General features: G+C 45.1%; 1 protein-coding gene across 2 annotated transcripts in view; it reads left to right on the plus strand.

The window, feature by feature from the left end:
- The window catches only part of CHD8 (chromodomain helicase DNA binding protein 8), a 203247-nt gene that overhangs the window by 176197 nt on the left and 11304 nt on the right, over positions 1-15746 (plus strand). The window contains exons 30-35 of one of the 2 annotated variants that reach the window (XM_082243977.1): positions 5845-6046; positions 6146-6354; positions 6463-6975; positions 7352-7482; positions 7582-7782; positions 9683-9790. In XM_082243977.1, coding sequence (XP_082100103.1) covers positions 5845-6046; positions 6146-6354; positions 6463-6975; positions 7352-7482; positions 7582-7782; positions 9683-9790 — 1364 coding nt within the window. The remainder of the gene's footprint in view (positions 1-5844; positions 6047-6145; positions 6355-6462; positions 6976-7351; positions 7483-7581; positions 7783-9682; positions 9791-15746) is intronic. The other variant, XM_082243978.1, reaches the window with a different exon arrangement.

Genomic DNA, 15746 nt, shown 5'->3' on the forward strand with positions numbered 1-15746 from the left:
CACCCCACAAGCTTTATTTTGGGGGTAATGCTCTCCTTACTGAACTTGGGTTTGGCTTTTAGAACTATCAAAGGTCTGGTGTCTGCTCTTTCCATTCGGTACCATAGACCATTATCTCTATCAATTTTTGATTAAGACCTTTGTACAGGGTTTCCCATGTAACTCCCTCTATCTGTTCTTCAGTGACTGTGGAATATGAATCCTGTGTTCATTGTGCAGCAGAAACCACTGTTTCACCTCCATTAGTGAAATTTCTCTCCCTACTCTCACCTATAAGGTAATCTAGCTTTTAGCCATCATCCCTATAAGGCAAGTGGTTATTTCTTGCAAAGAACCCTTTTTGATTTTACATAGGGGCAAAGGGGTGTTGAGACATTGCTTTGTCCTGCTTTTGTCCAGCTTCGGTTTATCAAAAGTAAAATGTCTGAATGTGATGCATGCTTTGTGACTTAAGATTGCACCAATACTGTTTTTTTAAAAAAAATCAGATTACGAATACCGATACTTTTGATCAAGTACTTGCTGATGCCGAGTACCATGACTTTGCGGTGCGATTTGTGTCAATACAAAACAAATTTGGTGCGGATCGCACTGCAATGAAACGCATGCAATTTGAACAGGAATGCGGTGTGATTCCTGTCCGAACCGCATGCGATTTCCCCCCCATGCTCCTTTGTGCGTGTGTTTGTATAGAAAGGTAAAAGTGCCATCAAGTGGGTAGTATATTAAAAATGTTCGAACACCCAGTATATATCTTGTAAAATGCAAAATCTGTATAGGTATCCTGGTCCCGCCAATGATGGCAAATCACTGCCACTGAGGAGACATTCCGGGACCCTATGGGTGTAGGGCGGAAATGATGTCAGCTTGGGTACGGACTGCTGGACATCTTCTCCAGCCCTGTGAGCACCTCCAGCCGCCGTGATTTGCCATCATCGGCAGAACCGTGACACCATGGCAGATTTTGTCTCTGGCCAGATATGTACTGTGAGTTCTAAAATTTTTAATAAACTGCCCACTAGATGGCGTTTTTTCCCTTTCTACACACCCACACACAAGCGGTAGGGGAAATCGCATGCGATTCGGACAGGAATTGCACCACGTTCCTGTTCTAATCACATGTGATTCTTTACAGTGCGATTTACGCCCATTCCTTTTGTAATGAAGCTAATCGAACTGCAAAGTATCTGGTTTTGGTATCAGGAGCATTTGTGTGAGTACCAATACTCGTGCAAATTTTATTATTTATTTATGGTACTTGTATAGCGCTGTCAATTTACGCAGCGCTTTACATATACATTGCACATTCACATCAGTCCCTGCCCTCAAGGAGCTTACAATCTAAGGTCCTTAACTCACATTCATACATACATACATAGTAGGGTCAATTTTTTTTATACAGAATCCAATTAACCTACCAGCATGTCTTTGGAGCGCAAATGCTTGGTGTTGTGTCAGTGCATCCCTACTATCACTAAGGTTGATTCCTTTTTCGTCTTCCCGGCAGGCCCAGAAGGGGGCTCCAAGTTTTTGTTCCTTAATTTCTAGATGGCTGTGACAGACCATCATTCAAGCTTTGTGGTCCCAGGAATGTGTTCCACCCTTTATTTTAAATATGCCCTTCACTGGATCTGTGAATTCTTAATGCGTGTGAAAATTTCAACTGTAGCATCTTTTCTACAGGTTTGCTGCTTTCAGAAAATGTAATATTTTGGGGGTTTAAATGTAATTTTAGGCCTATAATGTGCATTTTAAGACAAGTGAAAAACTAAAAAATGTAGGCAGTGAAAAGATTAAACCGGACAAAGGATTCCCAGAGCACTATGGGTTAACAAAAGACAGCAAAACAGAGCTGCTTTATTGGAGGTCCAAGTTGTCGAATTAAAAGTTCAAACGATATAAGCAGTTTTCTTTGTGAACACCCATGGCCCTCTCTTTTGTGAACTGTGTTCCAGCACATGTACTACTTGTATAAACATGTATGTGCATTTGTGTATGCATATGCACATACACCAGTATAATAACATTAGATAATGTATTAGCTTGGCAAAAAATCGAACGTAAATGTGACCCAAAGTCCATTATATATAATATATATTATACAATATTTGTAACTGGTTCTTGCATTTCCCAGAAGTGCCAAAATCTCAAATATTTAAGCCACCAGCCTAATATATATATATATATATATATATATATATATATATATATATATATATATATATATATATATATATATATATATAATCGGAGTAGCCGTACGATCCACGATATCTCCACTGGTAGTCAGGCAGAGCATACAATAATCCTGGTAGCGTATAATATTAACAACCCTATAATAACCAGCAGACACATGGCTTGAAGGTCAACACTAGACTGCCTTGTTTATTGAAAAACACAGGGATTACACTCAGCCAAAACCCCTCCCTCTTCGAGACATTCCACACACAAAACTGAACATCCCATAATACCTTACTCTGCCAGACAAACAATAGGACAATATCCAGTGGCTGTGTTTGCCACACGGGGTCTCCACAGAGGGACAGCAGGGGTTTCCAATACACATTCATGAGCCAGCAGCTAACACAATACAAAATCCTACAGGTGCTGCACGGGTTACGTTTGCACATACAATACACACATAATACAGTTGGACAATCATTCCTGACAGAATACTCTGTAAGTGGCGATGTTTGCCACAATGCTCCCCCAGAACCAAGCCGGCATACACAGTCTGATCCCAACGGATCGGCTTGGGGATGTCCGGGGAGTACTCACAGATCATTTTTCCAGTTCAGTTTGTTGCGATAACCCGTCAGCATGGCCATTCTGTTTTCCGGGGCGGTAGTGACTAGTAAAGTCATAAGGTTGTAACACCAAACTCCAGTGCAACAACCGGGCTCAGTACTGTTCTTAATCCAAACATTGAAGCGTCTGGACCTCAGAAGGCCATTAGGTCTCCGGGATATGGGCCGGGACTCTGGACTGGCAGGATCGCTGAGGGCAACTGGCCTAGATTGTTCCCCAGTAAGATGTCGGTGGGGAGCTCCCATATCAGCCCCACATCAATCAGACCTGACCCAGCACCCCAATTCAAGTGGACCCTCGCAGTGGGTAGTCGGTGTACTGCTCCCCTTGCCATCCGTACCACTGCTGAGCCTCCGGTTCGGGCGGCATCTGGAACCAGGTGTCGCTTGACCAAGGTGAGAGTGGCTCCCGTGTCTCGGAGACCTTGAGCAGGCATTCCATTTAACTGGACCGATTGTAGATGATGCTGTTGGTTCTCCGGGTTAGCTTCATGAAGGGTACCCCATTGCTCCTCAGTGTGTTTGAACCTGGGTACGACTGGGGAAACCTCTGTGGGATAGTAGGGGACCGTTGTCCGTGCTGAAGGGGGTGACCCTGGTCAGATCCATGCAGCTTGGTTCCTGCTCTGGGTACAGTCTCGTCGATAGTGCCCAAACTGCTTGCACTTGTGACACTGTACCCCACTGCGGGACAGGTATCTGGGTGTTTGGAGGAGTTTCGCCCCGTCTGGGGTAGTAGTGGTCCTGTGGTGCGAGCCTGCTGCCGGGTAACAACCGCTTAAGCTTCATGGATGGTAGATTGGGGCACAAAAGCTGAAGTCTGCTCCCCCAGGTCATTGCCCAAAATAACGTCTGCGGGTAAATCCTGCATCATGCCCACCTCCACATTCCCTGACCCAGCTCCCCAATTCAGGTGTACTTTCGCAGTGGGAACTTTGAAAATGGCTCCCCCAGCTACTCGCACAGCTACAGAATCCCCAGTGAGTTGTCTGGATGCAAGAAGGTGATTCCGGACTAACGTGATGGTAGCCCCAGAGTCACGTAACCCTTCTAGTTGTCTCCCCTCCAGGTGAACCGCTTGTCGGTGGTTTTGTCGATTGTCCGATGCCGCTTGGATGGGGTTAACCTCGTGTAGGATGCCCAGGGGTTCCTCCATTTGGATTGCTGTGGAGGGTTGTAATGCAGGGGCTGCTTGGTAACAGTGTACCGCGGCTCGAGGTGCTGGTGTGTAGCCCTGATTTGGCCAGGGCTGACGAGGCCGATTCCGGGGACAGTCTTTCTGTATGTGCCCCATTTCGTTGCAGAGATGGCACCGGGTATGGGCTCGTGGTTGGTACCTGGGGTACTGACTGTTACCTCCTCCTGAACGCGGGTGTGCTGGTTCGGTGACTGCTGGTCGGTGATAGGGTTGCTGGGCAACTACCCTAGGCGGTGGTCGTTGTTCCCGTCTAGTGTCTTGGTGCTCATCTGCTAATTTGGCAGCCTCTAGAAGGGTGCAAGGTTTACGGTCCCTTATCCAGAGCTGCATTTCTTGAGGTAGTCTCCGGAAAAACTGCTCCAACAATAATAATTGCAAAACATCCTCTCGTGAAGTGGCTTGTGCTGCATCTAACCATCCGGTGGCCGCCCTGTGCAAACGATGGGCAAACTCAGTGTGGGAATCTTGGTCCTGCTTTTTAAGATCCCGGAATTGGAGTCGGTATGCCTCGGAGGTGATGGCATACCTGGTCAAAATCGCCTGCTTAACTTTCTGGTAGTCCCGGATGTCGGCATTAGGGACTGCCCGATACGCATCGGCCGCCCGGCCAGACAATTTCCCAGCCAATATCTGTACCTGATCCTCTGGGTCAATGTTATGTAACTGGCACAGCCTCTCGAAGTCTTGCAAATACCCATCTATTTCTCCCTCCGTGTCCGTGAAACTTTTAAATGCCTGGTACGGTATTTTGGGTTTACCTTGCGGCATGCTGAGTGGAGTTGGGTGTACTTGGAGAGGTTGTGGCTGGGGCCCCCTTATGGCCATGATGTATTCATGTACGTCCGCTGCGACCCGTTCATGGGTTTCCATTGATGTGGTACTTGGATACAACGCTATCCTGCTGAGAAATTCCAGTTCAAATTCTTGGTCTGTTTCTGACCTTTTATTTATGTCTGCTCTGTCTTCTTCCATGAGTTCTTCGATCAGTGTCGCCTTGTTTTTGTTGCTGGCTATCTTGCCTCCAGCAATGCTTTCAATGTCTGCCGCTTTAGCCGTGTATAATCCGTTCCCATTCACCAGCCTTTCGTGTCGTTTTACTTACTGCCGAACTCCAGTTTCATCTGAATGATTTCTTTTCTCCTTGTTCGCATGAATACTGCCGAACGCTGCTTTGCTGTGTGGATAAAGATCCCGTCGCTTGCCACCAATTGTAGCGGAGTAGCTGTACGATCCACGATATCTCCACTGGTAGTCAGGCAGAGCATGCAATAATCCTGGTAGCGTATAATATTAACAACCCTATAATAACCAGCAGACACATGGCTTGAAGGTCAACACTAGACTGCCTTGTTTATTGAAAAACACAGGGATTACTCTCAGCCAAAACCCCTCCCTCTTCGAGACATTCCACACACAAAACTGAACATCCCATAATACCTTACTCTGCCAGACAAACAATAGGACAATATCCAGTGGCTGTGTTTGCCACACGGGGTCTCCACAGAGGGACAGCAGGGGTTTCCAATACACATTCATGAGCCAGCAGCTAACACAATACAAAATCCTACAGGTGCTGCACGGGTTACGTTTGCACATACAATACACACATACAGTTGGACAATCATTCCTGACAGAATACTCTGTAAGTGGCGATGTTTGCCACTATATATATATATATATATATATATATATATATATATATATATATATATATATATATATATATATATATATATATGTGTATGTATGTATGTATGTGTGTGTATGTATATATATATGTGTGTGTATATGTAGTAGTTCCATAGTGATGAAGTCATTGACCTACTACTGTTTCTGCAGCAACACCCGTGCCCAGTGGAATGCTATGGCCACCTGGATCTGCACTCACTGCCCGTCTTCGCCGGCTTGTTACTGCATACCAACGCAGCTATAAGCGAGAACAGCTAAAGATTGAAGCTGCTGAACGAGGAGACAAGCGGAAGAAACGATGTGAGGCAGCTTTCAAACTGAAGGAAATTGCACTTCGGGAGAAACAGCAGAGGTGAGACTTCAACAGAAAATCAGTATTTGTTAATTGTTATCTGTAATACAATTTTAGTTAAATTTTTTGCATCCTGTTTTTTCTTAAATTTTAAAACAGGTGGACTCGTCGAGAGGCTTGTGATTTTTTCCGTGTTCTCTCCAGCTTTGGGGTTGAATATGACCCTGACACACAGCTCTATGACTGGCAGAGATTTCGTAGTCTGGCTAGGTTGGACAAGAAAACAGATGAGTCACTGCTTAAATATTTTCATGGTTTTGTGGCAATGTGTCGGCAAGTTTGTCGTTTACCACCAGTTGCGGGAGATGGTGAGATGTGCTTTGTTTTTTTTTCCTCTCCCCTTTTGAATTACCTAAATTGTTGATTTAGTTATCTGTATATATTTACACTTTTTTTTTTTTCTTTCCCCCACATAGAGTCTCCAGATCCATCTCTCTTCATTGAACCTATTTCAGAGGAACGAGCATCAAGAGCTTTGTTCCGCCTTGACCTCTTGCGTAGGGTGCGTGAACAGGTTCTGTGTCATCCTTTGCTTCCTGCACGTTTGTCTTTGTGTCGGCCGGACCCTGAATTACCGGAGTGGTGGGAGAGTGGCCGTCATGATAAGGAGCTTCTCGAAGGAGCAGCTCAATACGGACTGAGCCGCACAGACCTTACGCTAATGCCTGACCCTTCATTTTCTTTCCTAAGATGCCGGCTTAGCTATCTCCAATCTAGAGGCGTGGCAAATGCCTCCCGCCCATCCACTCCCTCCACTGTTCATTCTCTGCCTACCACAGAACTTCAACCCCCTCATATTATTTCAATCTCTTCATCTGTCAGTTCCTCTCCGGCTCCACGACGATCTTCTTGCTCTTCAGCATCCTCTTCATCCAACTCAGATGATTCATCTGATGAAAGCAATGGGAGCAAAAAGGCTAATCTGAATGGTGAGCAATTCATAATCTAGTAATGCTTCTCATTTAGCAGAGGGGAGGACAGGCACTGGGTAATTTTTATCACCCCCCAGGAGGCACAATACTGGTGGCAATTTAAATTTTCATCGAACACCTATGCTCTGTTATTCTCCAATTTTTATTTTTTTTTTTTTATTTACCTGTTGCCACAAACCCAAGCATTTATTTTGTAACTTTTTTTTAGAACTTTTCTTGATTGCACACCTAATAAAAGTTTGAATCGAGATTGGAAAAATGCAAGTCTCAGCATGCCAGTGCATCTAATATATTGCTTTAGAAAATTTTGGTTCTTGGTACTGCTTTTTTATATTCGTTTTTTTTCTAGACCACTTTCCTTCTACTTTCTTAGCAGGTTTACCACACGCTCGGGTATTTGATGAGGAAAATCGATTGTCCCTCACTGATTCTCCAGCAGACCTGAAATCAGAGGGCAGTGCCCAAGCAGTTCTGGAGAATCCACATAGTGCAGATTGGCCAAAGGTAAGTCAGAAACCACAATTAAGCTTCTTGGCTGTACCTGCCAGTTAAGTTTAGTGATCCTGTTATACCAAACTTCTAAATAAATCTAAAATTCTATAGGATCGGGTTCTCATCTGTCGAATTGAGCAAGTCTGCAATGCAGTGTTGACTGGCAAATGGGGTTCGCCAAGGAGAATTTCAGATCCACTAAGTGACAGCCCTGACAGTATGTCCCCAACCCCTGAGGAACAGAGCCCTGCCACATTTACACAGATGCGCCCTACCGCTGATCAAAAGGAATTTACAATTCAAATCAAAAGTGTAAGTCATCTTACGGTATAGTTCACAATTAAAAATTGGTTTTTCATCAAGCCATAGCTGTGCTGCACCAGTCCACCACTTAATTCGTTTTAATAGTTGTGTGATGCTAAATGACCTACTGCAGGCTCCCTGCTGATTCTTGCATACAGAAAGCCCTGTAAAGGGTTGGGAGGTTGGTACAAAGATGTTTTTTTACAGCTACTAAGTAATTCCAATTTTTCTTGTAAGTTGGAATGGGGTTATTGAAACAAGGCAAAAGAAGACTTTAAACATGACAGTTAAACCTGGTACCAGCTGGTTCAACAGAAACGTTCTGACATTCGGCCCATGTGTACTGCAGCCTGTCTGACAGAAGCCAGCTGAACATTCGGTATGCTGGAAAAACAGCTGCCGATCGGCAACCGATCGCCAATGTCTGCGAGTCTGACCGTTGTGTTCTAGTGTGGGGGGGGGGGTCAGTCCCGGGGGGGTTGTCAGTCCCTCATCCCCTTGTTGGAACACATAAGCGCAACAGGGAGATCGTTGAACTAACATCGCATTGTTAGTACAGAGAGCTCCTTAGGTTTTTTTTTTTCGTTCAGCCTGCTGGGTTGAGCAAAAAAAAAAAAAAAGCACTGTCTGTATCGGGCTTTAGATTAAATGAATGTTCTGATTTCAGCACAGCTGCAGCGATTTGTTGAGTAGTGTTAGTTGTTGCCTGTATTTGACACTTTTTGCAGGTAATTGGTCTTTTAACACATTTGGTATTATGCATAATCTTGCACCAAAGAGAATATTAGTCAATAACCGTGCAAGCTCCACACCTAAAAATCATATGGCCTCTTTAACCACTTTAGGACCGGAAGGATTTACCCCCTTTTTTGCGATTCGGCACTGCGTTATTTTAACGGACAATTGCGCGGTCGTGCGACGCTGTACCCAAAAAAAATTTTCGTCCTTTTTTCCCCACAAATGGAGCTTTCTGTTGGTGGTATTTGATCACCTGTGCAATTTTCATTTTTTGAGCTATTCACAAAAAAATGCGACAATTTTGAAAAAATAAAATATATATATTTTTCGCATTCTGCTATGACATTCTCAAAAAAAAAAAATTAAAACTCAAAACATTTTAGGCCAGTTTGTTTTCTGCTACATGTTTTTGGTAAAAGAAATCGCAATAAGCGTATTTTGATTGGTTTACGCAAAAGTTTATCGCTTCTATTAACTACGGGAATGACTTGGGTCATGTTTATTGTTTTTTTTTTTTTTTTTACTAGTAATGGCGGCAATCTGCAATATTTTTTTTTTTTTTTTTGCGGGACTGCGACATTGCGGCGGACAGATCGGACCCCTGACTGACTTTTTTGACACTTTTGGGGGGGGGGACCAGTGACATACTACAGTAATCAGTGCTAAAAATAGGTACTGTTACTGTAATAATGACACTGGCAGGGAAAGGTTAACACTATGGGTGAACAAGGGGTTAAATGTGACCCTGGGGGAATGATTCTAACTGTAGGGGGGGTGTGGCTTCTGAAATGACCATAGAGACGTGATCCTATAGAAGGATCACATGATCTCTATGATCATTTCAGGGAGAAGGACGGTCGGCTGTGTTTACAACAGCCAACCGTCCTTCTCTCTCAGCAGGGAACAATCAAGAGTGTCAGGCGGCAATCGGAGCTGCCTGACGCATGCAACGGCTTCCCCGCTGACGAGCGGTGGCGGGAGCACACACAGAAGTGGAGAAGAGTGTCAGCGGGTGACCCCAGAAGAGTAGATTCAGGGACCCTCTGTGGTATACCATTGCACAGAGCAAGTAAGTATAACCTGTTTTGGAAAAGAAAATATTTTAGCCTTGAAAGCCGCTTTTGTTATGTATCTTCTATCAATGAAATGTAATCTCCTCTGTCTGTTGTAGGAGGAAGGGCTAAAGATAAAATTTCAGAAACACAAATTCCTAGGTAATGGAGCAGTGGATTCTGTACAGCATGTACATAAGAAGAAGAGTAAAAAGAAATTGGTCCAGGTGAGCCTCCTCACTGCTGCTGAGGATTGTTTTTCTGATTGCATTATTGATAAAACTGCAATAGCTGCTAGCAAGATAGTTTTATATTTAACAAGTTCAATCTACTGCCTACATATGAGAACTAATGACTCGTTATTCACAGGAATGCTTCCTCTTTATAGATCAACGTGTTTACCAGTAATGAATATTGCTCACTCCACTAAACCCAGATTTATGTATTAGTGCACAATTGTTACTGGCTTTTCTGTTATTTAAGGAGATCTAAAATGACAGCATACACTTGAGTTTTATAACCTCACTATTGTAAAAGCAATACAAACCATAGTAATTTTGACAGTTTAATATAAATTTACTTGAACAATCTCCCATTCATGGTGAGTGCTGTCTATCTGCTGGCCACATCTTTCAACATCTTTCTGAATTCCCTGTATGCTTTGGGGCTTCTTCTCTGCTGTCCTTTGATTTACTTTCAGTTTCTAAAGACTACATATCTCATGGTACATTGCTGCATGTAAGCAGTGATGTCACATGCGATGGGTTTCCTGGACTTGACTGTGCCTTCTCCTTTGCAGCATCGCTGTAGTTTAGAAGGCAGACTCTGTGAAATAGGTGACACAGCAGTGCATATTCATAAGGTATAGTGAATGTGTCACAGAATTCAAGGAACTAAATGTATGGGTTTCTTCAAAATGTAAAGTAATTCCAGAGGAATGGAAAGGCTTTGGATGTAATGCTTGCGGCAATGTGAGAAAGTGACTAGTGTGTAAGAGAGATCATATGCAATGCAGTTTGAAGAAGTATATGGAGGGATGGATTGTAGAGAACTTTTGTAGGCTTGTTTTAAAAGTTGTGGAATGTTCTTAATTGATTGGTAACTTCCAGGAGTTTAATGACCGCCCCCACATTCAATTTATGATAGTTTCATCCTCCAACCCCCCGGAAAGTGTTGGAGACTGATGGGAGGCTGCAGTGCTGGAACACAAAGTAGGACATATGGGTCACTGGAGTGGTCCTCAACTCCGGTCCTCGGGGCCCACTAACAGGCCAGATTTTAGGTATTACCTTGGGGAGATGCAGACTAGAGTACTGCAATCACTGAGCAGCAAATGATATCACCTGGGATGTATTTCAGTTATCTTGCAAACCTGGCCTGTTAGTGGGCCCTGAGGACCAGGGTTGAGGACCAAGGCGTCACTGGAGAGGTTGAGTTTAAGAGCTCCTCTATTGAGGGACCTTTCAATTCAATGATCTTATTTTTGAACATCATTTCCATCCCCCTTAATTTTATTGCCTTTCGCTGAACTCTTTCTAATTCACCAACATCTTTCCTGAGGATTGGTGACCAAAATGTAACTGCATATTCAAGATGAGACTGAACCAAAGTTTTTTTTGAAGGGTAGAATTATTGATTTATCTCTTGAATGTGTGCTTTTTTTTTTTTTTTTTTTTTTTTTTTTTTTTTTTTTAATGCATGACAGTATTTTGCTAGCTTTGTTACCTGTGGCTTGGCATTGCATGCTTTTGCTAATCTTAACTCACTCCCACCTTCTCAATCACTGATTTCCCCAGGAGAGCCCCCCTTTTAGTGTATTTCTGTGAGTATATTTGCACAATTTTACACTTCCCAATAATCAACCCCATCTGCCATGGACCTAAAAGCCCTAAATCAGTACCTTCAAGTGCCAAAGTTTTGTATGGGAGCCATATGGTCAGTTATAAACCTTCAGTGACAAGGGGAATACCTAGCATCTATAGACATCCACAGTGCCTCTGCATATTCTCCTTTTAACCACCTCAGTAATTGCTGTTTGCAGTAGATGACAAATGTTTTCAGTTTGTTGCACCACCGTTTAGCTTATTTTCTGCTCCCAGAGTATTTCGGAGGGACTTGTACCCTTTCTTGCCTGCTTAAAGTGATATTAAAGGTTGGCTTTAAAAAAAAAAAAAAGTCATACTTGCCTGCTCTGTGCAATGGTTTTGCACACAGCAGCCCCGATCCTTCTCTTCTTGAGTGCCCTGCCGGCTCCTCTCACTTGACCAATGCCCCCATTAGGAAGCCTCTTGCTATGGGGGGGCACTAGTACGTGCTTGCTCCCGAGCCCTGTTCTTTTTGTTCATAAGACACACAGAGTAGTGACTCGACCCTCCCCCGGCACTCTCTTCGTTTGGCTCGCTTGCTGTGATTGACAGCAGTGGGAGCCAATGGGGACAGAGACCCAGGACAGCCGAGGCTCCCGTTCACATCACTGGATCACGTGGCTCAGGTGAGAATGAGGAGGGAGAAGTGGGGTGGAGCTGTGGGGGGGAACATCAGAGGTTTTTCTTTTACCTTCCTGCATAGAATGCAGGAAAGTAAAAAAACCTTCAGACTTTACAATCACTTTAAGAACTCAGGGCATTAAGGTCATGGTGTCTAAACACTCTTCTTCTGAAGTACTCACAGTTCAGGGAGCATGGAAAGAAGCCAAGCTTCCCATCTACATCTTGGATCTCTGGGCGATAAAAATGATTCTACACCACTGGACCCTCCCTCCTTCCAATTAAAGTGAAGACAATGCCAGAGGGTGTGTTGTTTTTTTAGGTGGGCTCCAGTTTGGTTGAGCTTCTGTTGTCTGGTTGGCTAATGTTTAGCCTTGGCTGCTTCGGGACATCCCAATGGTTTTGAATACCAGGAGCTGTGTCCTTCAATGAACGAAAGAGAAAATGGGTTTTTTGACTTACCCTAAAATCCATTTTTTCTGATTTTCTTTGACGGACACAGCATCCACACCTCTGTGGAGTTATAATTCTCCTGACACTGCTTGTAGCACAACTGAGTGGCTATAGCAGAGAGAGGACAAAACCCCCTGGGACTGCCCATGGGTGTAGCCAGAGTAATTTTCTGCCTAGTGTCCTACTCCTGTAAGGGGCAGTATACCCAATAGTTATGAATATTAGGAGCTGTGTTCGTCAAACATCAGAGAAATGGATTTTACGGTAAGTCAAAAATCCCATTTCTCTAGCGCTCATTGACAGACGTAGTCCTCGGTGATACAGCACCTTCGGGTTATGTTGCCTCCACAGGAGCAGGACTAGACAGGAAATTAAAAAGCTGGCCACACCCTAGGGGCAGTCCCAGAGGGTATACCCTCTCTCTCTCTCTGCCTCAGCAAATCAGTTATTTTCTGTCTAGTTAGGAGTAAGGACCTAGATACCTTGCTGGGATCTTAGGTCCTGGCAAGATTTTTTTCTTAAAAGATTTTTTAGACAGCTTTTTTTCTCCAGTGTTCCTGTGAGATCTTCAAGCAAGAAAGCTGAACTGGGCGACGGGCTGGATGTTGAGATCCGGTGGTCACCCCAGTTCAGCCTACGAGCGCGTGCAGGCCATAGCTCCGCGCTGGGTCGGCCGCGACAAAGTCCCATTAAAGGACTGACCCCGCGAGTTAAACGTCTCGCTGAAACGCCAAAGACCATGAGTCACGGCGTCCATATCGGTCGACAGCCCTCCCGCCCCGGTGGAGAGGGGTACTTTCAGGAGTTGGTGCCCGCCTGGTTCCGGTATGGTGAGTAGTATGTTCCCCCTTTTCCCCTGACGGGTCTTGTGGTGAACGCGGGCCCCTCTCTGTATGGTAAGATAGAGTCCCTCTCTATCCTATAAATGACACAGATCCTCCTACTTTGAGTGTGATTTTATGTGCAAAAAGCCAGGAGGCTTGGTTTGGGAGCTAACAATCTAATTGTATACATGTTAAAAAGATTGTAATCAGTGGCATTCTGGGTATCTTACGGTGATAAGAATAAGCTACCTACCAGTCAGAAGCCACGGACATGTAGACTGCCTTCCTAATCAGATCTCCAGCTATTAGCAGGCCTCCCGAATGGCCATGCGGTCCGCCAGGGCCGGTACCGCCAACCACGCCAAATCCCCATGCAGAGAGAGTGTTGTGTGCCCTGCAGCACACCGCTATTCAGTACAGGCCGCCGCCATTTTTTTTGCTGGATCGCACGAGCCGCCATTTTGGCGTAGCCTCATGTCTCCAGCATGGGGGCGGCCATGTTTGAGGTGATCCAAACACCTCGTGGAGCTAGGGGAGGCGCCGGAAGGCGTGCAGAGGGGCGGAGCCGCCTCCTTTCTTCCTGGGCAGCCAGCCAAAAGACTTCCTGTTTGTCAAGACAGCGCTGTAACCTGTTGCAGTTAAACTCTGAGCATCAAGTGGTGAGCCTGGGGGTCTATCTCTCTCTCTCTCGATCGATAGGGAGCAGGTAACACTAAGGGGCTTTTTGTGGCGCTGGGGGTCTGAAAAAAAAAAAAAAAAAAAAAAAAGTTTTTTATTTTTGAATTATATTATCCAGGAAGTGACTGGAATTATCATGGACCCTGCCACACATATTCCCCCACCTGTTTCCCTCGAGGGGGCCACGGGACCCGCCGGTGCACAGAGTGTAGAGTCATTTACAGCAATTTTGGAGTCTATGGTGGCTCGGGTGGAGGCGGCCTGTCAGGGACGGGGGTCAAGGAAGCGACCCCCGCCTACCCCTATACTATCTGACACCTCTGACTCAGATTCAGAGATGGTCACTGCAGTTGCAGGTTCCTCTGCAAGGGCTGTTATCTCAGGTAAAGCCCCCTCAGACAGTGAGGAGGACGTTTCTTCTCCCGCTATAATTCAGGAAGAAGCATTGGTGGACGCACTAGTTGTGGCAGTGCAGGAAACCTTAAAACTTGAGGCTTTACCGGCAGAGGCAACTGAAACAGAGATTCCTTTTGGTACTAATAAGCCCATCAAAACGGTGAAGGTTTTTCCTGTACCCAAGTGTTTCGGTAATCAGATTAAAGGAGAATGGGAGCATTCTAAACGTACCTTTACTATTTCCAAGCGTATTGCTAGACGCTATCCGTTTGAGGAATCCATCATTAAGTAATGGACGGTACCACCAGTGGTGGATCCACCTATTTCCAGGCTGAATAAAGCCACGGTTATCCCAGTGGAGGACACTTCGTCCTTTAAGGATCCGGTGGATCGAAAGATGGAAGCAGAGTCCCGCACCATCTTCTCTCTGATAGGGTCAGCATTTAGACCAGTAATTGTTATTGGTCTAGTTTCCCAGACACTTACGGAATGGGCGAGAATGGTACGCCAAGACCTTAGGGGAAAAGATATTCCCCAGGAGACATCTGATTTGATGGAACAGATTATACAAGGGCTACAGTTTATCTGTGACGCAGCCTTGGACACTACTCCCTTATTAGGGCATGCATCTATGTCAGCGGTCATCCTCAGACGTGTGCTGTGGTTAAAATGCTGGTCAGCTGACCTAGGTTCCAAAAAGACCTTGACGAATCTCCCTTTTCAGGGGAATCATTTATTTGGGGCCAACCTAGATGAAATCATTAAGGATGCCACTGGGGGCAAGAGCACTTTTTTACCACAGGCTGCTAAAGCTAAGGGACCTCCCAACAAGCGAGGACCTTTCTTTACCGCCCATAAAGGGCGCCCGGCTGGTACAAGCGGGAAAGGCAAGACTCCTCCAGGAGGGTTCAAGAAGGGCTGGTCGGACAAGCAGAGGACCAACCCAGCCAAACCCGAAGCAAAGGAGTACACAGCCTGAAGGTGCGCCCCCACCCGGTTTCAGGGTGGGGGGACGTTTTCACCGGTATTCAGGACATTAGATCGAGCATCAACCACTACTACCGGTGCGATTCTTCCCTTCCAACATTTAAGTACTACAGGAAGCGGTAGTTACCGTTCCCTGAATAGATCTTTTCCTTTACCTTTTCCTAAGATTAGTCCCTATACCTCACAGGAATCGGATCTGGTTGACCAGATAGGCCAAGTAGCCTCTAGTCGGGTGACTTCGGTCCCTGAGGTTCAACCAGAAAAGATCACCCTTCCTGATAACAATCAGGTATCTGATAAATGTGTGGGAACAGAAAACGACCAGACTTTCTCGGATGGTCGGGGCCAGATACCTCTAG

This window comes from Pelophylax lessonae (genome assembly GCF_965119305.1).
Source record: "Pelophylax lessonae genome assembly, chromosome: 1".
Lineage (NCBI taxonomy): Eukaryota > Metazoa > Chordata > Amphibia > Anura > Ranidae > Pelophylax > Pelophylax lessonae.